Genomic DNA, 21,383 nt, shown 5'->3' with positions numbered 1-21,383 from the left:
TCTGCCTTCCACTGCAGGGGACACGGGTTCAATCTTCGCTCAGGGAACTAACATCCCACATGCCTCAGGGCAACTAAGCCCTCAAAACTACTGAGCTTGTTAGTTTTAGAGCCCATGCTCTGCAATAAAAGAAGCCCACTAGCCCCAACAAAGACCCGGCACAGCCAAGAGAATGAATAAGTCAATAAATAGACAAATAAAATTCAAAAGACCATTCCTGCACAGGGAGAAAACAGATAGCAGTAGTTGCAAGTTGTCTGTTTCCTTACGACTGAGCTCTGAGAATCCCACCTCAAACTTCCCAGTCAGGACCACAGACTTCCTCCTTTTTCCCCACAGATGAGTTCACTCTCGAATCATGGTTCCTCATAACAGCCCTAGAGTGGAAAGTAAAGCTGCGTGGTATGTGGATGTTGATCGAAACAGAACTCAGCTCCTCCAGCCACTCAGTTCAGTTCAATTCAGTTCAGCTGTTCAGTCGTGTCTGACTCTTTGTGACCCCCATGGACTGCAGCACGCCAGGCTTCCCTGTCCATCACCAGCTCCCGGAGCTTACTCAAACTCATGTTCATCAAATCGGTGATGCCATCCAACCATCTTAGCCTCTGTTGTCCCCTTCTCCTCTTGCCTTCAATCTTTTCCAGCATCAGGGTCTTTTCAAATGAGTCAGCTCTTTGCATCATGTGCCCAAAGTATTGGAGTTTCAGCTTCAGCATCAGTCCTTCCAATGAACACCCAGGACTGATTTCCTTTAGGATGGACTGGTTGGATCTCCTTGCAGTCCAAGGGACTCTCAAGAGTCTTCTCCAACACCACAGTTCAAAAGCAGCAATTCTTCGGCCCTCAGCTTTCTCTATGGTACAACTCTCACATCCATACATGACTACTGGAAAACTGAAAGTTTATTGTGTGGCAGACTCTGCCATGCCACTGGCTGTGAGTCCTGCCTGGAACTCAGGTCCACATTAGCCTCATGTTCAAATCTCTGAACTTGGTGTTGGATGGGAGCCCAGGTCAGGCTTCTCCCGGCTGGAGGCCCTGCTAGAGCAGAAGGGCCTGGACCCCAGCTCTTGACCCTCTGTCTGTCCCCCTCGCCTCCTCTCACCAGCCTTTGGGTCTCTCCTACCGAGGTGTAAGGAGGCATTGCAGGGCATTTCCTCCTGGGCTGGCGGCTTCCCCTTCCTTAGGTTCCCCAGCAGTGTGCTCGTGTTCTGAGCAGCTTTGTGAGGTATCTTCTTTCCTGGGTACGTCGTTGCTAGATGGAGGCATCTTTTCTTTTTCTTTTTTTCTGTGGCCCCATCCTGAGCCATGGAACCTGCACCCCCTGCAGTGGAAGCACAGAGTCTTACCCACTGGATCCCCAGGGAAGTCCTGAGATGGAAGCATCTTTTTTCTTAAATGTATTATTACTATTATTTGACTGCACTGGATCTTCCCAGGTGGTGCTAGTGGTAAAGAACTCTCCTGTCAATGCAGGAGACATAAGAGCCTGGGGTTTGATCCCTGGGTTGGGAAGATTCCCTGGAGGAGGGTACAGCAACCCAGTCCAGCGTAGTTTGCCTGAAGAATCCCATGGACAGAGGAGCCTGGTGGGGGTACAGTCCATAGGGTCACAAAGAGTCGGACATAACAGCATGCACACGTCACCGGGTCTTAGTTGCAGCATGTGGGATCTGGTTCCTTGACCAGGTTTCAAACCCACACTCCCTACCTTGAGAGAGCAGAGTCTTAGCCACCTGATCACCAAGGAAATCTGAGATGGAGGTATCTTTGGTGGGGCTGTGGCTCTTTCCCCTTGGGGTCCTCCTATCCTCTCACGTCTCCTATTAGGCTTCTGGGTGTGTGTGTGCCACTCAGTCACGTCCAACTCTCTGCAACCCCATGGACTGAAGCCCACCAGGCTCCTCTGGCCATGGGATTCTCCAGGCAAGAATACTGGAGTGGGTATCCATTCCCTTCTCCAGGGGATCTTCCCGACCCAGGGATGCACCCCAGGTCTCCTGCATTGCAGGCAGATTCTTGACCATCTGAGCCACCAGGGAAGCCCAGTGGGCTTCCATGCTGACCATCAATAAGCAGACACCTTCACTGCATATCAGAGCCTCCTGCCTCTCACCCTCTGGATCTCCTGGGGGTCAGTTCCCAGCCCTTTTAGTTCATTTGAGTTTTCCGAAGCCTGGTCAGCCTCAGCATGGGCATTCTGCCTTCAGGGATATTTTTCAAAGATTGTGAAGGCACTTTGCTATCTGGACTCTGGGTTACCCAATGTCGTGGAGGATGTGATAAGGTTTGTTTGTTTTTTGGCCCCGCTGCGTAGCATGTGGGATCTTAGTTCCATGACCAGGGATTGAATTTGGTCTCCAGCAGTGTAAGTATGGAGTCCCAGACACCGGACCACCAGGGAAGGCCCCCTGTGATAGGCATCTTCAGGTAAGAACAGCTCCCCTGAAGAAATGTCTTCACACATCTCTATTTTTTTAAAAAAATATTTTAATTGCAGAGAATTTCAAAATAGGCAACAGCGAAGAGGACATGTGGTGAAGCCACAAGTGCCTAGTTACACTCCTCATGGCCAGTCTCGCTCCATCCCTCCACTTACTCCCTGTCGTGGGTTCTACTACGTCTCTCCCCAGGGAGAGGGGGGAAAGTGCTGACCCCAGATTGTGATCTTATTTTGAAACAGGGCTTTTGCAGATGATCAAGTTCAGTTGAGGTCATTAGGATGGGCCCTAACTCATCTTGACCAGTGCTCTTATAAAAAGGGGAAATCTGAACACACACACAGACAACACCATTCGAAGATGAGGACAGAGATCAGGCTGATGGATCAAGCCAAGAAATGCCAAGGATGCCAACAGATTTCCAGAAGCTAGGGGAGAGGGACGGGACAGATCTTGCCTCATAGACTCAGAAGGAATCACCCCTGCCCACTTTTCTTTTGGGGAGGGGGGATGCTCTGTAAGGTGTTTGGAGATCTTAGTTCTTCGACCAGGGATTGAACTCATGCTCCCCTGCAGTGGACTGAGTCATAACCGCTGGATCACAAGGGAATTCCCGATCCTGCCAGCATATTTTTCAATATTTTTTTATTTTGTGGCACCAAATCTTTAATTGTGGTATGTGGGATCTAGTGCCCTGACCAGGGATCGAACCGAGGCCTCCTGCATTGGGACCATGAAGGCTTAGCCGCTGGACCACCAGAGGAGCCCTCCAGCCTTGCCAACATCCTGCTCTTGGACCTCTGGCTTTCAGAAGTGTGAGATAGCACAGTTCTATTGTTGAAGACCTAGTTTTTGTGTGTTAAGTCATGTCCAATTCTTTGTGACCCCAAGGACTGTAGCCCACCAGGCTCCTCTGTCCAGGCAAGAATACTGGAGCGGGTTGCCATTTCCTTCTCTGAGCGATTTCCTGACCCAGAGATCGAACCTGCATCTCTTGCATCTCCTGCATTGGCAGGCGGGTTCTTCACCACAGAGCCAGCTGGGAAGACCCTCCTAGTCTGGCGTGCTTTACGGTAGCCCAGGAAACACACACATTTTATGCCCTGATTATCAGAAAGCACATTCTAGACCCCAGGTCATTTTTTCTGATTACTTTTCCCATCCTTGATCTGGCTAAGGGATTCCAGTGTGGGGTAACAGGTTCTGACTGCTTTCTTTACTGTTTCCTGATGGCCATGTTGTGGACAATGGAGCCCATTAAACATAGCTATGGGGCCGGGTGCTGTCAGGACAACAGATGTGTCTTTCTTGGGGCCTCAATGTCCCTGCAGAGCCAGTGAGAGGCACAGGCAGAAGCTGGTCATGGTTTGGGTTTAGTCCAGCATTTCCCACCCAGCCTCTGTACCCCTTCCTACTACTGGCTCCAAATAGCTTTATCTTCTTAAAATTATTTTTAAAAATTGAAACAGTTGACTTACAATGCTGTTAGTTTCAGGTGTACAGCAAAGTGACTCAGCTATACATGCACACCGACCAGGGGTTGAACTTGCACCCCCTGTACTGGAACCTCAGAATCTTAACTACTGGACAGCCAGGGTAGTCTCAGATTTTTCTTTTTCCCTCAGTCAAATCTGAAACTTTAAGGATCACAATTTCTGTCCACTGAGGACGTTCAAAGAATGTGCTGTGAGCTCTCAAGAGACTCCCGAGAGGCATTCCAGAGATGTTTTCAGTGGCGAGCTGCCCAGTCAATGGGTCTCTTTGGCCGCCTGGGTGGGCCTGCAGGCCAGATGGCAGTTTCAGCCAACTTTAAAGAAACCGACCACATTATTCTGTAGTCTGTGTTGTGACTATTAAAGAGATAATAACTTGGGGGGGGGGGAGACAGATAACATCAGCAGACTCAAGAATCAGTATGTCGGACTGGTGTTTAAAAAATGTTTATTTGCACATTTATTGACCACACTGATCCTGACTCCATGTTTAGGGAAAATCCCTGCGATGGAAGCCCCAGTTTCCATGTTATACGCATTTGGAGAATCAGGCCCACAGCTGGACGGAAGGATGGTAGTAAACGGGACCATAAGCCCCATCAGGGATGTGAGCACTTGGTCAGAGTGCCTGGGATTGGGAGGCAGCAACCAGTGGGTTCTCAGAGATGGCTGCTTCTCTGCTGTGTGCTCCCCGAGGCTGACTTGCCCTGGCAAAGTTGTTCCTGGGTCATTTCTACAAACGGGGTCTTGAGGCAGCTAGGTACCCAGGGACACCCAGCACCAGGGAAGGCACCAAATGGAGTTATTCACAAAATGGCAATCAGCTGCTGTGCTTCCCCTCTTTGATTACAAAACAAAATGTGTCTGACACGAAACAGAGATGTGGTCTCTGGCGAGCTGCCTTCTTCCCAGTATTGACGCCTGCTTGGCTGCTCTCTGGGTGTGGCCTCAGCCTCCTGCTGGGACCAGGGGGCCTGGGATGGGGAGGCGTCTCCCAAGCCCACTCAGGGCTTGGCCTGGTTCCGAGCAGGAAGGAGGGTGGTCTGCGTGCCCAGGGGGTGCGGGGTTGGGGCTCAGGGGAAGTCTCGGTAGGGCAGGTGGAAGGGGTAGAGGGGTGTGTAACGTGAGTCATGCCAGAGCAGCTTCTCTTCCAGGAAGGCGACAGTGGGCAGGGTCAGGACCAGGGTCTGGTGTTTGAGCATGCTGTGCACATTCAGGCCTGGGGGCAAAGGGAAAGGGGGGCACAGTTAGGGCCAGTCCCCCCTCCCCCAACAGAGACACCGCAGTCTAGTGTAGGGTCCTGAGCCCAGCAGCCTGGGTTCAAACTGGCTCAGCCGCTCACCCCTGGCAAGACCCTGGGCAAGGGGTGGTCCTCAGCTCGTCAACGTCAACCAAAACATCCAGGGTACCCCGACTCTGTCCTGTGCCAGGGAAGGATTCCCACCTCACCTTCCCGTTGGGGAGACAGATGATAAACAGAGCAGATGAATAAACACGATGTACTGAGGGGGGGTCCATGTGGCTGCAGGGAGTGACGAGGGAGGGAGGGGAGGGGAGAGGGGGGAGAGGAGGGCAGGAGGGCAGGATCTGTGGGCCGCCAGATAAGCCAGGTTTTTACCCTGAGTGAACTGGGAGCCCTGGAGGGTGGTGGGCAGAGAAGGGACGGGATCTTATTCAGGTGCTCAGGGGCCCTCTGGCGGCCATAAGTGGGACTGGGAGGGGGATGCGAGATCAGGACAGATCATGACAGTTAGCAGGTGCCTGGTCCCAGGGCAGAGGCGACAGAGTGGGAGATGCTGAGGGCTGGCCCAGGGTGGTGAGAAGTTGCTGGATCCTGGACACGTTCATAGACAGAGCTGACAGGGTGCGCTAACAGACTGGCGTGGAGGAAGGAGGTCTTATGCACTGCAATGACTGAGACCCCCATGTGCTGCTGTCCAGGAGGCAGCTGGGCCTGCAATCAGGAGGCCAGGAGAGGGCGCTGGGGACTAGTCAACCCCTCGATGGATCGGGGGTCCTGCTCAGGGCAGCTCTGGTCCTGCGTGTCTGAGTGAGGAGCCGGGTGGGAGCAGCCAGGGTGCCCTTGGACTCACTCCGCCCCAGCACTGAATCCAAGCTTGGACTGACGCGACCTCAGAGCATTTCTTTAAGAAAGACATCATTCTCCCAGGGCTGGGCCAGCTGGGGGTTGTGAAGGGGAGGGCGGTCACTGCCCAGGGCCACTTGGTGATTGAGTTATAGATACTGGATGTGAACTGGCCTGAGGCCCTTTGCTCACCGACAGCTGGGATCAGGTTGAAGGTCTTGAGCCCGGATGTGGCTGCTACGGCATTCTGGGGCATGTCCTCGTGTTCTCTGAAATACAGGCCAGGAGGTGAGCCCTGCCAAGGACGGAGCCTGCCCCCCACCGCCCCTGCCCAGGGAGGCCCCCTCACAAGTCTACAAAAAGGACAGAGTCGCCCCAGCGGCGGTAGCGGGCCAGCTCCATCAGGTACTGGGGGTCTGTGGTGGGCAACTCCAGGGAATCCACGATGTGCAGGTCATCCTGGTGGGAGGAAGGGACGGGCTGAGTCTCCTACTGCCCCCCTGCGAGCCACTTGGGCCCGCCTGCAGCTACTCAGGCTCCCCCACCCCCACAGGCCGCATCCCAGCACACAGTGGCTCCCGGCAGGATCGGTGCTGTCACCTGGGCCAGCTTGACGGTCAGCGCCACCTTGAGGCCTTGCACCCTCACTTTCATGGGCAGCATGTAGTAGTAGCTGGTGGGGCCCCGGGGGCCATGGGCGATACCTCCTGCAGGGGCAGAGGGATGTGTGAATGGGTGAAGGCCCCAGCTGGGCTCGGAGGTCAGAAATCTGCCCCAGTGGCGGGCCCAGAGAGGAGGCTGCTGGCAGCCAGGCTGAAGTGCAGCAAAGAGGGTGGGGGTGTCAGGGAGGGGTGCGAGCGGAGGATGGATCAGGCACCACCTGGGACAGGTAACTTTGCCTCAGAGGAGCCTGGTGTCCTCAGCCATCAATCCCTGAGTGAGGATAATTCTACTCGGCTGCTCCCCCTGCTCGGCCCTGGGAGGCGGCAGGGGACCTGACAGGATCCCTCCCTCGTTCATATTCAGACAGAGGCTTGATCGCAGAGGGAATCAGGGCTGTGTGGGACAGCACAAGGGGATTCAAGGGGTGGAGGGGACCCAAAGAGGATCATGGTGGGCTTCCTGGAGGAGGCATGGCCCAAACACAAGGGAAAGGGAAAGTTGCTCAGTTGTGTCCTGCTCTGCGACTCCACAGTCCATGGAATTTTCCAGGCCAGGATACTGGAGTAGGTAGTCATTCCCTTCTCCAGGGGATCTTTCCAATCCAGGGAAGGTTGAGAGGAATTGGCCAGGCAAATGGAAGATGACTGAGTCAGCTCTATCTGGTCAGGAAGGCGTGGAAGGGACAGGAGGGAGAGGGGGTCTGCAGCCACCAGGGCCTGGAAGGCCAAGAGGAGGAGCTCAGACTTCATACAGGAGCTAAGAGGCTTGGGAAGATCCCTCTGGGTGCTGTGTGAAGTGTGGGCCAGGAGAGCTGAGCTGGGAGGTGGGGCAGAAAGGGGCTGTGGCCACGGCCTGATGAGAGGTTGAGGCCAGAGCTGCGGGGACCTGCGGGGAAGTGCTCAGTCTCGCCAGCCTCTGGCCGCACACACGTGGGCAGACCTGCTCACCTCCTCGCCAGATTGGGGAGCGGATGCTGCCGTGTCTGGCGCGCCCACTGCCTTTTTGCTGCCAGGGCTTCCGGCCACCTCCCCGCACCTCGGCCCTGGTCTTGGTCTTGGCGTAGCTCTGTGGGCACAGAGTGAGGAGAGAGTCAGGTTCACAGGCAGATGCCATCACAGCCGAAAGGCACCAGGCCCACGGACAGGGCAGTGAGCTGGGAGGACCGGCTACTGCTGGGGAGCTGGAGAGGAGGCACCGAGACTGGGGCTCCATCAGGACAGGCAGAGTGCTTTGGGAGGGAGGGAGGGAGGGATAAAGAAGTCAAGAGCTCCCTCCTCCACTCCAGAACGTCAGCCTCAGAAGGGCAGGGCTGCTGCTGCCTGGCACACAGTCGGTGCTTCGTATTTTTTGAATGATTTCCATGTGTTGTAATTAAAAGGAAGGTAAGGGCTTCCCTGGTGGGCCAGTGGATAAGAATCCATCTTGCAATGCAAGTGACACCAGTTCAATCCATGGTCCCGGAAGATCCCACATGCCTTGGGACAACTAAGCTTGTGTGCCACAACAATTGAAGCCCACCCCCGGCTAGAGTCCATGCTCCGAAACAAGTGAAGCCACTTCAATGAGAAGCTGGTACACCACAGCAAAGATAGCCCCTGTTCGCCGAAACTAGTGAAAGCCAGCGTGCAACAATGAAGACCCAGCACAGCCAAAATTAAAATCAATCAATCACTCCAGCACAGCCAAAAATAAGTAAATAAATAAATAAATAAATAAATAAATAAATATATATATACCTTTTAACAAAAAAAGAAGAAAACAACCTAATTTTTTAAAAAAGGAAGGTGGGGGAATTCCCTGTCAGTCCAGTGATTAGGACTCTGTGCAGGGGGCCCGGGTTCAATCCCTGGTTTGGAAACTAAGATCCCACAAGCCAAGTGGCCAAAAAATTAAGAATAAAATAAAATTTTAAAAATGAAAGGAAGGTGGGATATGGGGAAAGATGTGGGGGTTAGAATCAGGGAGAGGTGTGGGATGGGGGATCCTGTGAGGTTTCCAATGCCAGGCTGATGACTTCATTCCCAGGGCCATGGGGAGCCAGGCAGGGCTCACAAGACTCGAGGTGGGCACATGAAAGGCAGGGACCCTGACTGAGAACGGCATCTTCCATGCTCTTGGCACCAAATCCAAACATCCCACGTTGCCCCTGCTGACCTCCAGGGCCACCCTGGGCTCCCTCTGATCCCACAGGCCTTTGCCCGTGCTGCTCCCACTCCCTCCATGCCAGCCCCACTGCCCCCTCTACCTACTTAGCTCCTACCTATCACACAGCTGAGGTTAAATGCCCCTTTCTTCTGAGACACTTCCCTAATGATGCATTTACAGGCATGACTGTTTGACTCCCATTCTCCCATTCTGACTAGACTGGGAGCTCCATGAGGGCAGGGACCTGGCCTGTCATGTCCCCTAGCACAATGGCCAGTACACAGTGGGAGCTCAGAAAATGCCTAGTGGGAATTCCCAGGTGGTCCAGTGGCTAAGAGTCCTTAGAAGCCTGGTGGGGGGGGCGGGCGGCTATAGTCCATGGGGGTCACAAAGAGTCAGACACAATTGAGCACGCAGGCACACACTAGGGCTTCATCAACAGAACTGTACTGTCTCACACTTCCGGAAGCCAGAGGTCCAACAGCAAGATGTTACCAGGGTTGGAGGACTCCCCTCGAGGTCCAGTGGCCAAGCCTCCATGCTTCCAGTGCAGGGGGCCTGGGTTCAATCCCTGGGCAGGGAACTGGATCCCACATGCCACAGGAAAGACCCAGAGCAGCCCAACAAATAAATAAAGGTATGAGTATAATCGGTAATACATAAAAATAAATCTTAAAAAATTCTCAGTGCTCATATCTAAGAAAAAGAAAATGGCCCATTGGGGAATGGTTCAGGAGAAAGAAAATGGGGCCTGAGCCAGCCATCCAGAGAAGACACAGCACAGCCTTCCTCTGCCTCAGCCTCACCCCGCCTGCCCTGCCCGGGGCACTCACAATTCTCTTGAAGTTCTTCTGCCAGATGGCAACCTGGTGCAGGATATCCAGCCTGTGAAGGAAGGAGATATAAGAGGGCCGGGTGCACTTAAAACCCTCCCCGCTCCATGAGATGAAAACCCGGGCTCCTCCCATCCACTGCCAGGGCCCTGAGTCCACTCCAGTCCCTCTCTGGGCCCATCTTGTACCACCTCCAGCCTGCTCCATGGCCGTTCTGTCACTTCTTTACAGACCAGCTTGCCTCTCTAACCCTATGCTGTCCCGTACAGTGGATGGCCATATGCGCAGCTACTGAAGCCCTAAAAAGTGGCCAGGGCCACACGACAGTATTTCATATTTTTTAAAAAATACTTGTTTATTTTGGGTTCCCCTGATGGTTAAGTGGTAAAGAATCTGCCGGCCAATGTATGTTCGATCCTTAAGATGGGAAGATCCCACGTGCCTAGAAGCAACTAAGCTCGTGGGCCACAACTATTGAGCCTGTGCTCTAGAGCCCAGGGGCCACAAGTACGGAAGCCTGGGTGCCCTAGAGCCCATGCTCTGCAACAAGAGAAGCCACTGCAATGAGAAGCCCGTGCACCGCAACTACAGAGTAGCCCCTGCTCGCCACAACTAGAGAAAAGTCTGTGCGGCACTGAAGACCCAGAGCAGCCAAAAATAAACAAATGAAAATTTAAAATATCTTTATTTAATTGACTGCATCAGGTCTTAGTTGTGGCATGTGGGATCTTTAGTTCTGGCATGTGAACTCTGAGTTGTGGCATAAAGGATCTAGTTCCCTGCCCAGGGATCCAACCCGGGACCCCTGCACTGGGAGTGCAGAGGCTTAGCTACTGGACCACCAGGGAGGTCCCAACATTTTAGACTTATCAGGCCAAATGAAATATATTACTGAAATCAATCTTACTTGTCTCTTGCCATTTGAAAGAAAATGCGGCTACTGGAAGAACTGAAATTACACATGGAGCTCGCATTGGACAGGGGTGCCAGGCTGCTGTGCCAAGGGTTGGCAAACTATGGTTTGGTTCAGTTCAGTTGATCAGTCATGTCTGACTCTTTGCAACCCTGTGGACTGTAGCATGCCAGGCCTCCCTGTCCATCACCAACTCCCGGAGCCTACTCAAACTCTTGTCCATTGCATCGGTGATGCCATCCAACCATCTCGTCCTCTGTCATCCCCTTCTCCTCCTGCCTTCAATCTTTCCCAGCATCAGGGTCTTTTCAAATGAGTCAGTTCTTCCCAACAGGTGGCCAAAGTATTGGAATTTCAGCATCAGTCCTTCCAATGAATATTCAGGACTGATTTCCTTTAGGATAGACTGGTTGGATCTCCTTGCAGTCCAAGGGATTCTCAAGAGTCTTCTCCAACACCACAATTCCAAAGCAGCAATTCTTCAGTGCTCAGCTTTCTAAGTCCAACTTTCACATCCATACATGACTACTAGCTTTGACTAGATGGACCTTTGTTGGTAAAGTAATGTCTCTACTTTTTAATATGCTGTCTAGGTTGGTCATAGCTTTTTTTCCCAAGGAGCAACGGTCTTTTAATTTCATGGCTGCAGTCACCATCTGCAGTGATTTTGGAGCTCCCAAAAATAAAGTCTCTCACTGCTTTCCTTGTTTCCTCATCTATTTGCCATGAAGTGATGGGACTGGATGCCATGATCTTAGTTTTCTGAATGTTGAGCTTTAAGCCAACTTTTTCACTCTCCTCTTTCATTTTCATCAGGAGGCTCTTTAGTTCTTCTTTGCTTTCTGCTATAAGGGTGATGTCATCTGCATATCTGTGGTTATTGATATTTCCCCCAGCAATCTTGATTCCAGCTCGTGCTTCATCCAGCCCGGCATTTCAAATGACGTATTTTATGGTTAGAAAGGCCACGTCTGGCCTGCTGCCTATTTTTGTAAATATGCTTGACTAGAACACAGCCACGGTCATCCACTTACTCATTGTGCACAGCTGCTTTTGTACAGCATCAGCAAAGATGAGTAGTTGCCATGGAGATATTACAGCCTTCAAAGCTTATAATATTTACTCCCGGGCTCTTTATAGAAGTTTGCCGTCCCAGCTCTAGGCTGGGAGCAACATCAGCAACCTCAGTGCTCATTCACTGCTATATCCCTGACACCCAGAATGGAATCTGGCACCTGGTAAGCACTTCCTAAATATTTACAGAATAAATAAAATGCCTTCTCTTTCTCTCTCTTTTTTTTTTAACCTCGCAGCATGTGGGATCTTATTTCCCCAACCAGTGATGGAGCTCATGCCCCTTGCAGTGGTAGCTCAGAGTCTTAACCACCAGGAAAGTCCCAAAATACATTGTTTTTAATTTTTTTCCCTTTGGTCACCCCTTAGCAGATTGGATTCTGTAAAAACAGGGGACAAACCATACAAACATTATAGTAATAAATTAACAGCAGTTATTATCTGCCAGACACAGTAGACATAAGAGACATCAAACTCTTTGCAAGTGAAAACTTAGTCCAGGGAGTTGGCCCATATACTGTTGAGTATATAGTTTACAAGCTATGTGACCATAAGCAGATTTCTTAACTTGCCTGTGCTGTTTCTTTCGCTACAAAATGAAAATAAAAAAACAATAAAAAGGAATTCCCTGGCAGCCCAGTGGTTAGGACTTTGCACTTTCACTATGGAGGGCCTGGGTTCACTCCCTGGTCAGTGGACTAAGAGCCCACAAGCCACATGGCAAAAAAAAAAAAAAGAAGTTAAAATAGAATGCAAATAGGCTGAGCCAGGCACACAGTAAGGACTTAACCACTGTTAGTGCCCATTTTTGCAAAAACCAATAACAGCAACAATAATCAACATTTCTATAGACCATATTATGGGCCAGAATTATCTCATTTAATCTCTTGAGGTTTGACAGAATGGAGACATCGAAACACAGAGGGAGGGTAGGATTCCAATCCAGTCACTCGGGATACAGAGCCCTGTGCCCTTAACCCACAGAGAACGTTACCTCTCAACCCTCACCTTCACACAATTCTGAAGCAAGAAAAACCATCATTCCCTTTTGACAGCTGGAGAAAATGAGGCTTGAGCCCAGGTCATCCTGATTCCTAAACCCCCGATCCTCGTCCCTCTGCCACCCAGTTTACCATTTCAGCTGCCACTGACCTGGGCGCCGTGGAGAAAACGTCTGGGTGCAGTTCGGTCAGACCCACGCGCTCCTGCTCATAGCCCCGCAGAGATTCAACCCAGGCCTGCACCGGACGCCGGTGCAGGGGTACCGGGAGCTCGCACCTGCGCAGTACGGGTGCCTGGGGACCTGGAATGATTGGAAAGTCAGGAGTAAGGGTCATAGTCCCCAGTCGCCACCCTTCCTGGGGTGACCAAGCAACCTCACCTGCGCTCGCCAAGGGTTCTGGTTTCTCCGCCGACTGCACTGCCTCTTCTGCCAGCGCGTTCAGGCCCTGTAAACGGTGGGCGGAAATGAGAGAGAACCCCCCAGGCCCTCCAGCTTTTATCCTCCGACCCCGCCCTCCGTCCTCGGCCTCACCCGGCAGCCCCTGGGCCGAAGCCAGGCCCGGGCCCCGGCCCGGACTAGCTGCTGCATCTTTGCGTAGCTCTCCACGCTTAGAGAGGTCACGGCTTCCTCTGGAGTCTCGCGACGCCTCGAGATGACGTCACTCCCGCGACACCGCCTCCTCGGCTCGTTTTCGGCTTAGGAAAGCGGGGCATGGAAGATCGAGGACGGCGGGGCTCGCCTCAGCGTGCCCCTACCTCCGCCCCAAGACTAACCCCCCCAAACCCCAATTTTCTCTGCAGGCCTAACAACCCTCTGCAATCCCGGGAGTGCGAGCCCACAGTGAGAAACACCGCCCCTTCTTCGGTCCCGCCCCCAAAGGGAGCCTGAGGGAATCCAGCCAATGAAACCTCCCTACTCAAAGGACACGCTCCTCATTCAGCCAATGAGCTGTTAAGTATGAAAAAAAAAGTTCTGGGGCGGGCACTAAAGGGAATATGGCCAATAGTTGTTGCGCTTTTATATCGGCCACGCCCTCTAGGTCCCGCCCAATTGGGGCCCAGAAGACTCTAAGCTGCAGTTTCTACAGGAACGTGAATTTTTGTTTGTTTAAAAGCAGGGCGTTAACTCCCGCAGAAAGCCCTCAGGATAGGACCTGGAGGATAGATCCCCAGGGTATGTCCCCGTTCAATGCCTCAGGTTAGGGATGTGTCTCCCTCATATCCTTGGCCAAGATGTCGCGTCTCATACAGCCCGAGTTCTCAGAGAGTACAATGGAAAGTCCACAGATCCTAGCTTGCTCTGTCATCCTCTCTCACAATAGAAATCCAAAGCTCATTTAAAAAAATAATTTTATTCATTTATTTGTTTATTTAGGCTAGTTCTTCCTTGGTGCGCGAGATTTTTTCTAGTTGTGGGGCACCGGCTTCTAAATGTAGTGGCTTTTTTGCCGAGCACGGAGCTCTAGGCGAGTGGGCTTCAGTAGTTGGGGTACGTGGACTCAGTATTTGCGGCCTCTGGGGTCTAGAGCACAGGCTCAATAGTTTTGGCTCACAGGCTTAGTTGTTCCGGGGCATTGGGATCCTTCGTGACCAGGCATCGAACTCGTGTTTACTGCATCGCCAGGCCGATTCTTTACCACTACTGAGCCACCAGAGAAGCCCCAAATGTTCCTTTTCTAGGTTCTTTGCCACGTTCCCCGTCGGGCCTCCAGGCGGCGCCACGAGCACGAGCCTTTCTTGCCGGCCTCAGTTTAGTCGCTCAGTCATGTCCGACTTTTTGCGACCCTATGAATTGCAGCACGCCAGGCCTCCCTGTCCATCACCACCTCCCGGAGTTCACTCAAACTCACTTCCATCGAGTCGGTGATACCATCTAGCCATCTCATCCTCTGTCGTCCCCTTCTCCTCCTGCCCCCAATCCCTCCCAGCATCAGAGTCTTTTCCAATGAGTCAACTCTTCGCATGTGGTGGCCGAAGAACTGGAGCTTCAGCTTTAGCATCATTCCTTCCAAAGAAATCCCAGGACTGATCTCCTTCAGAATGGACTGGTTGGATCTCCTTGCAGTCCAAGGGACTCTCAAGAGTGTTCTCCAACACCACAGTTCAAAAGCATCAATTCTTCGGCGCTCAGCTTTCTTCACAGTCCAACTCTCACATCCATACATGACTACTGGAAAAACCATAGCCTTGACTAGACGGACCTTGCCGGGCTGAACCTGAGCATTTGGCTGCCAGCGCGATTTGGACCGAGTTCAGTGGCTGAGAACGTGTTTTCAGAGACAAATTCAGTGTACTCATCTGGAAGATGGGGAGGTTGTAAGATTTGATGAAATGATTGAGGCAAAGCATGTCATGCATGAAACATGTAGAGCATTATTATATTATTATTATTAACTGAAGGTGAGTTTTGTCATCAAATCAAGACAAGAACCAAGGCAGGGAAAGGGGTGGGCACTGGAGGACCTGAATGCTGTGCTAAAGATGTAAGACATTGTTTCTTTTCTTTTTAAAATTTTCATCTGATATATGACATGGATATTTTTATATTAATGAAAATTTACAATGTTATATTTCATTGTGTACTCTACTCTTGTAAGAACTGTGAATGTGTGTTTTAAACTTCACATACTTTGCAATTTCAAAAGGTCTTTTAAATCCTTTATTTTGTACAGTCTTGTTTATTCACTTTATGTTTGCGTAATTCACACACCTAGTAAAGAAAATTTCAAAAACTGCATAAAGAAAACTAGAGTGAATGAAAAATCTGTCTCCTCCAACCTCTGTTCCCTGCTGGGCCCGCCCCACATCCCTTTCCCTTCCCAGAATCCACCGCCACAACCAGCTGTGTCTCTTCTCTGAGAACCAGTTTATTATTTTACAGGCAGCTTTTCCAAGTCTGTCCTGGGCAAGAGAATTTAGACTTTATGTGGTGAAGAATGGAACGGCACTTAGTTGCTTAATGATTTAGTGGGCACCTACCGTGTACCGCTGGGGTAAATCCAACAGACACCCTTGAAATACTGACAGCTCAGTGCAGAAGGCTGAGAGATCGGAATGAGGGAGGGAAGTCAATAGAGTCTCTGAGAGCCCAGGGGAAGAACACCTAACCCATAGGGACAGGAGTCTCACAGGCGACTTCTCTGAAGCTGTAACCTGAGAGCTAAGGCTTAAAGTTCCATCAAGAGTTTGTCCAAAGGAGAAAATGTGATCCAGGCTGAGGAAACAGCAGTTGCAAAGGGCAGAAGTTGGGGCGGGGGCTGGGGGCAGGGGGAGGGAGGAGGGTTGAAGGGGTGGCTGGACCTTCCTACTGGCCACAGGCTTTGTTTATTGACTCATTCATTTCTGTTGACCGCCCCCTCAGGGTTTTTGCATTGTTGTTCCTTCAGCCTGGATCATACTTTTCTTTCTCTTTAAAGGCTTTTTTTTTGACGTGGACCAACTGAATGGTTATGAATTTGAGCAAACTCCAGCAGATAGTGAAGGGCAGGGGAGCCTGGCATGCTGCAGTCCATGGGGTTACAGTCAGGCACGGATTAGCAACTGTGAACAATAGCAGGTTTTATTTTTTGTTTTTTTATTAGTCACTCAGTGATGTCGGACTCTTTGTGACCCCATGGACTGTAGCTCACCAGGCTCCTCTGTCCATGGGATTCTCCAGGCAAGAATACTGGAGTGGGTTGCCAGGCCCTCCTCCAGGGGATTTTCTCGACCCAATCTCCTGGGTTGGGAGACTGGAACCCGTGTCTCCTTCTTCTCCTGCATTGCAGGCAGATTCTTACCTGTCTGAGCCACGAGAGAAGCCCTTATTCTGCCCTATTTTTTTCCATCAGTATTTATCTTCTAATATCTTCTATAACTTCCTGGATTTTTTTTTAATGTCTTTTGTCTGTCTCCCCAATTAGAGGAGAAATTTTTGTCTCCTCCTTGGCAGAAATTTTGTTCTGCAGCCAGTATAGTGCCTATAACACAGTAGGGACTCAAGACATGTTTCTTTTTTTACATTTTTTATTTTATATTCAAGTAGAGCTGATTAACAATGTTGTGATAGTTTCAGGTGGACAGCAAAGGGACTCAGCTACACGTATGCATGTATCCATTCTCCCCCAAACTCTCCTCCCACCAACGCTGCTGCATGACATTGAACGGAGCTCCCTGTGTTACACACTAGATCCTGTACTGTATGGATAAATGTTGATTATCCATTTGAGTTTTTACGTATTTATTTTAGTTTTACCTGGGCTGGGTCTTCGTTGCTGAACACAGGCTTTCTCTAGTTGTAAGACCGGGGACTGTTCTCTGTGGTGTGCGGGGTTCTTATAGCGGTGGAGCACGGGCTCTTCAGCATTCGGGCTTCAGTAATTGCAGCATGCGGGCTCTAGAGCGCAGGCTCAGTAGTTGTGGTGCACAGGCTTAGATGCTCCATGGCGTGTGGAATCTACCCGAACCAGGGATCGAACCCATGTCCCCAGCATTGGCAGGTGGAGTCTTATCCACTGTGCCGCCAGGAAGTCTAGTTTTCCTTTTTAAATATAGCAGTGTGGACATGTCCATCCAGACTCCCTAAATATCCTTCCCCCTCCTGAGTGAATCCCTTCATTCATCATCCTGATGCAGTGCTCAGTCACTCGTGCCGACTCTTGGTGACCCCATGGACTGTAGCCCACCAGGCTCCTCTGTCCATGGGGATTCTCCAGGCAAGAATACTGGAGTGGGTTGCTATGCCCTCCTCCAAGGGATCTTCCCAACCTAGGGGTCAAACCCAGGTCTCTCACATTGCAGGCAGAGACTTTACTGTCTGATCGTCAGGGAAGCCCTGATGCAGGTATGTTACCCAAAACAGAATCGTCTCTGTCTCTTGGGTCTCAGGATCTGTATCCCCCCTGAAGTCATCGGCAAATAAGGTACCCAAAGAATGATTATTTACCCAATGACCCTGGAATCATATAGACACAGGTTTGAATCCAGGGGCTGCTGCTAAGTGGTCAGGTGTCCCTGGGTATGTGGTTATCACTTTCAGAGTTCAGTCTCCTTATTGGGAGATGGGACACCCACAACCTCTCCCCTGACTAGCTGTGTGGTTGATGAGTTCTCTTTCCTTCCATCCTCGGCCCCCACAGTGTCTCTCCGCTCCCCACAACAGAGAGAGCCTGTAAATACCTGACTCAGATCACGTCCCTCCTCGGTTCAGAACCCTCTATGCCTCCTTTTTCACTTAGGGCAAAAGCCAAAGTCCCCACTGGAGCTCACAAGGCCCTGCAAGACCTGTCCCCACTACCCCCCACTGTCCTTCTCTTTCCCTCTCTGGTTTCCAGTGTGCTGGTTGTTCTAGGCTCCCTCCGTGGCGGGGGCAGGGGGAACACTGTGGGGGCTGAGGATGGAAAGAAAGAACTCATCAACCAATCAGCTCATCACGGGAGCGTTTGTGTGTGTCCCACCTCCCGATTAGGAAACTCTACTCTGAAAGTGCTGACCCTGTGCCCAGGTAACGCCTGACCAATTAGCAGCAGCCCCTGGATGCACTGGTTTTCTCACCAGAACCTGTCAGTCTCACACCAACCCCAGGGCTTTTGCACTAGTCATGCCTTCTACACGGACCACTCGTCCCGAAATATCTGCATGGTTCACTCCCTCACCTCCTTGTGTGTGTTTAGTCGCTCAATTGTGTCTGACTCTTTGCGACTCCATGGACTGTACCCCGCCCATCTCCTCTGTCCATGGAATTTTCCAGGCAAGAATACTAGAGTGGGTTGTCATTTCCTTCTCCAGGGGATCTTCCCAATCCAGACTCAAACCCGTGTCTCCTGCCTTGCAGGCTGATTCTCTACCCACTGCACCATCGGGGAAGCCCTCACCTCCTTCAGGTCTTTACTCAAATGTCACCTTCTCAGGTGACACTAGGTCTAAAAATCATGGTTCTGTTCCTACCCCATGTATCTAATCTACCTTCCCAGTGTCATTGTTTCCTGAACTTTCACCACATCCTAACAGACGACATCATGTTCTTATTTGTCCTGCCTCTTGTCTGTCTCCTCCATGAGAACATCAGCTCCTAGACAACAGAGATCTTTGTTTCTTTCACTGTTGGATCCCTTTGCTAAGAAGGAGAAGGGTGCCAGGCACCCAGAAGGTTTCAGTACATAGTCATTGAACAAATAGGAAGTAGAGGAAGCAGTTTGCACATGGCTCTCCCACTGGCATATTGATTGCAAGCCTTAATGAAAGGGGGTAATGACCTTCAGACCTGCACACCGACAGGCTCAAAGTTTGACCATTTTGGTCCAAGCCTGAGTAGAGGTTGAAGGTCAAGGTGTCCAGCCCTCCCCTGTGGCTCAAAGACTCAATTGTAGTGACCTCTGACCCCAGTGGGCCAGCATCAATCCTTGCAGACCAGAGAGGGTCTCTGCTGGCACCGGGCACGATAGCAATTTCGTTGTTGTTGTTCAATCACTAAAGTTTTGTCCAGCTCCTTGCGACCTCATGGACTTCAGCATACCAGTCTCCTCTGTCCTCCACTATCTCCCAGAGTCTGCTCAAATTCATGTCCATTGAGTCAGTGATGCCATCTCACCATCTCATCCTCTGCTGCCCTCTTCTACATTTGCTTCAATTTTTCCCAGCATCAGGGCAATTTAGGGAGCATATACTGGAAACTGGAAGGTCCCCCAAGGTCTAGTCATTTCTAGCCTCCCATCGTTGTGCCAGGGTTTTCACAAGGGCAGGAGGTCAAGACTGGGATATTGGGGGGCAGCCTTCAGATAGAAGATGAAGACCATGGGTGCAGGCTTGCCTGGGGGCTCTGACCTCTTGGGGGGTGCTGTTTAAAGTATACCCCCATCATCTGCCAACACAGCTGCTGTTTTGCAGCTCAGTTTGTGGGTAACGGCCAAGCAGGTGAGGAGGAGGAGTCCCCATGGAGGTTTTCTCCACTCCCCTCAACCCCTAGGGATGGGCATGATTTGCATAGATGTTTCCATTCTCTTCAGTTCAAGTGGGTGTTTGGAGCAGAAAAAAAGGCTCAAAACCAGCCTCCCAGGTTTTGGCAGAGAGTCAGGCCCCCGCAGGGCACATGGGTTCTCTCAGCCTCAGTTTTCCCTTCTGTAGAATGGGAGTATAGTTGCCCTTTCCTCATTTGGTTTGTGTCAGCCTTGAGCCTATGTATCCTCAGATCACCCACTCCCTGTTCTGTCCCTGCCCCATGGTTAAGGTCTGACCCCTGCATAGGATAGCCCCTCTTTTGCCCACTATTTTTTGCCCAGATTCAGTCAATGGCAGGCACTAAGGGTAGATCGGAGGGTGGGAGGATGGAACAAGCCAGAGTCGTTCTCCCCATTTGCTTCCCACATCATCTCCCACTGGACATAGCCTCCCTCTTTATCAATTTCTCATCAACATAACCAATCCTGGTATTAAATACCGTCTGTTTGAGATACTTCTATTTTCCTAAATTGACTCTGACTCATTTGAAGAGACCCTGATGCTGGGAAAGATTGAGAGCAGGAGGAAAAAGGGATGACAGAGGATGAGATAGTTGGATGGCATCACTGACTCAATGGACATGAGTTTGGGTAGGCTCCAGGAGTTGGTGATAGACAGGGAGGCCTGGTGTGCTGCAGTTCATGGGGTCGCAAACAGTCAGACACGACTGAGCGACTGAACTGAACTAATGCAATGCAGTAGTGAAGGATTTTTATTTAAGATACAATTTAAAAAAAAAAAGATGGAGAAGGAAATGGCAACCCACTCCAGTATTCTTGCCTGGGAAATCCCATGGACAGAGAACCCGTCAAGCTACAGTCCATGGGGTTAAGAGAGTTGGACACAAGTTAGTGACTAAACAAACTACATTTAGTACAAAATACTCAAATGGAAAAATAAGTAGGTTTATACCTTTATAAACCCAGTGAAGTAAGCCAAGGATTCAAAAAATTCTTCTAAGTAATGTACTAATGGTTAATTAAGATTCATATCTTCTTCCTGGTTACATTTATAGTTATATTTGGAAGTTTTTTTTAGGTACATTAAAATGTGACCTGCATTAAAAAAAAACAAAACAGAAATTCTTTTTTTATAGTGCACAGTTCTGCAAATTTCCACAAACATATGTAGTCATATTACCACCACCACAATCAAACTATAGATAGGTTCCATCACCAAAAATTTCCCCGATGCTTTTTTGTTGTCAACCCCTCCCTCCACCCTCAGCCTCTATATATCCCTGATTATTCATTCATTGTCCGTATAGTTTGGCCTTTTTTGAAATAACAGAAAAGGAATCATACAGTATGTGGCTTTTTGTGTCTGCCTTCTTTCTCTCACCACAATGCATCTGAGATTCATCCATGTTGTTCTATACCATTGCTTTCTTTTACTTACTTGGCAGCACCACGTCTTAGTTGCGGGATTTGAGGGCTTTTTTTTTTTTTTTTTTTTCATAATGGAACGCTTCATGAATTTACCTGTCATCATTGTGCAGGGGCCATGCTAATCTCAGTATCATTCCAATTTTAGTATACGTGCTGCCTAAGTGGGCACCACATGTGAGGTTTTTAGCTGCGGCAGGCAAACTGTTAGTTGAAGCATGTGGGATCTAATTCCCTGATCAGGGATCGAATCCAGGTCTCCCACAATGGGAGCCTGGAGTCTTAGCCACCAGACCTCCAGGGAAGTCCCACCACTAGTTCCTTTGAGAACTTGAAGTTTCAGATGTTGTATTCCTGAGTGGTCTTCCATGTG

The 21,383-nt window shown here is 50.5% G+C and overlaps 1 protein-coding gene and 1 non-coding gene across 2 annotated transcripts; both read right to left on the bottom strand.

Annotated features, from left to right (window-relative positions):
• Positions 1 to 4,365: 4,365 nt before the first annotated feature.
• On the bottom strand, positions 4,366 to 13,610 carry MRPL4 (mitochondrial ribosomal protein L4). Its single transcript, XM_069591025.1, has 9 exons — positions 13,183 to 13,610; positions 13,030 to 13,096; positions 12,801 to 12,951; positions 9,662 to 9,713; positions 7,631 to 7,748; positions 6,621 to 6,727; positions 6,370 to 6,479; positions 6,213 to 6,289; positions 4,366 to 5,153 (listed from the first exon to the last, which is right to left on the bottom strand). The coding sequence occupies exons 1-9, from the start codon at positions 13,237 to 13,239 to the stop codon at positions 5,008 to 5,010; spliced, it is 885 nt and encodes a 294-aa protein (XP_069447126.1). The 5' UTR covers positions 13,240 to 13,610; the 3' UTR covers positions 4,366 to 5,007.
• Positions 13,611 to 21,078: 7,468 nt separating this feature from the next.
• LOC138441885 (U6 spliceosomal RNA) lies at positions 21,079 to 21,182 on the bottom strand. Its single transcript, XR_011257460.1, has one exon. It is a non-coding gene; the product is annotated as a U6 spliceosomal RNA (small nuclear RNA).
• Between the last annotated feature and the right edge of the window lie 201 nt (positions 21,183 to 21,383).

This window comes from Ovis canadensis, chromosome 5 (assembly GCF_042477335.2).
Source record: "Ovis canadensis isolate MfBH-ARS-UI-01 breed Bighorn chromosome 5, ARS-UI_OviCan_v2, whole genome shotgun sequence".
NCBI classification, from domain to species: Eukaryota; Metazoa; Chordata; class Mammalia; order Artiodactyla; family Bovidae; genus Ovis; species Ovis canadensis.
This window is presented reverse-complemented; position numbering and strand designations above follow the sequence as displayed.

What these genes read in the sequence shown, in the direction of transcription:
- MRPL4 (XM_069591025.1), bottom strand. Translation starts at nt 13,239, where the DNA reads ATGCAGCAGCTAGTCCGGGCCGGGGCCCGGGCCTGGCTTCGGCCCAGG. An exon ending in GTTTTCTCCACGGCGCCCAG is followed by an intron (nt 9,714 to 12,800) that starts GTCAGTGGCAGC and finishes CTTCCTTCACAG; the next exon opens with GCTGGATATCCTGCACCAGG. An exon ending in CAACCTGATCCCAGCTGTCG is followed by an intron (nt 5,154 to 6,212) that starts GTGAGCAAAGGG and finishes CTTTGCCCCCAG; the next exon opens with GCCTGAATGTGCACAGCATG.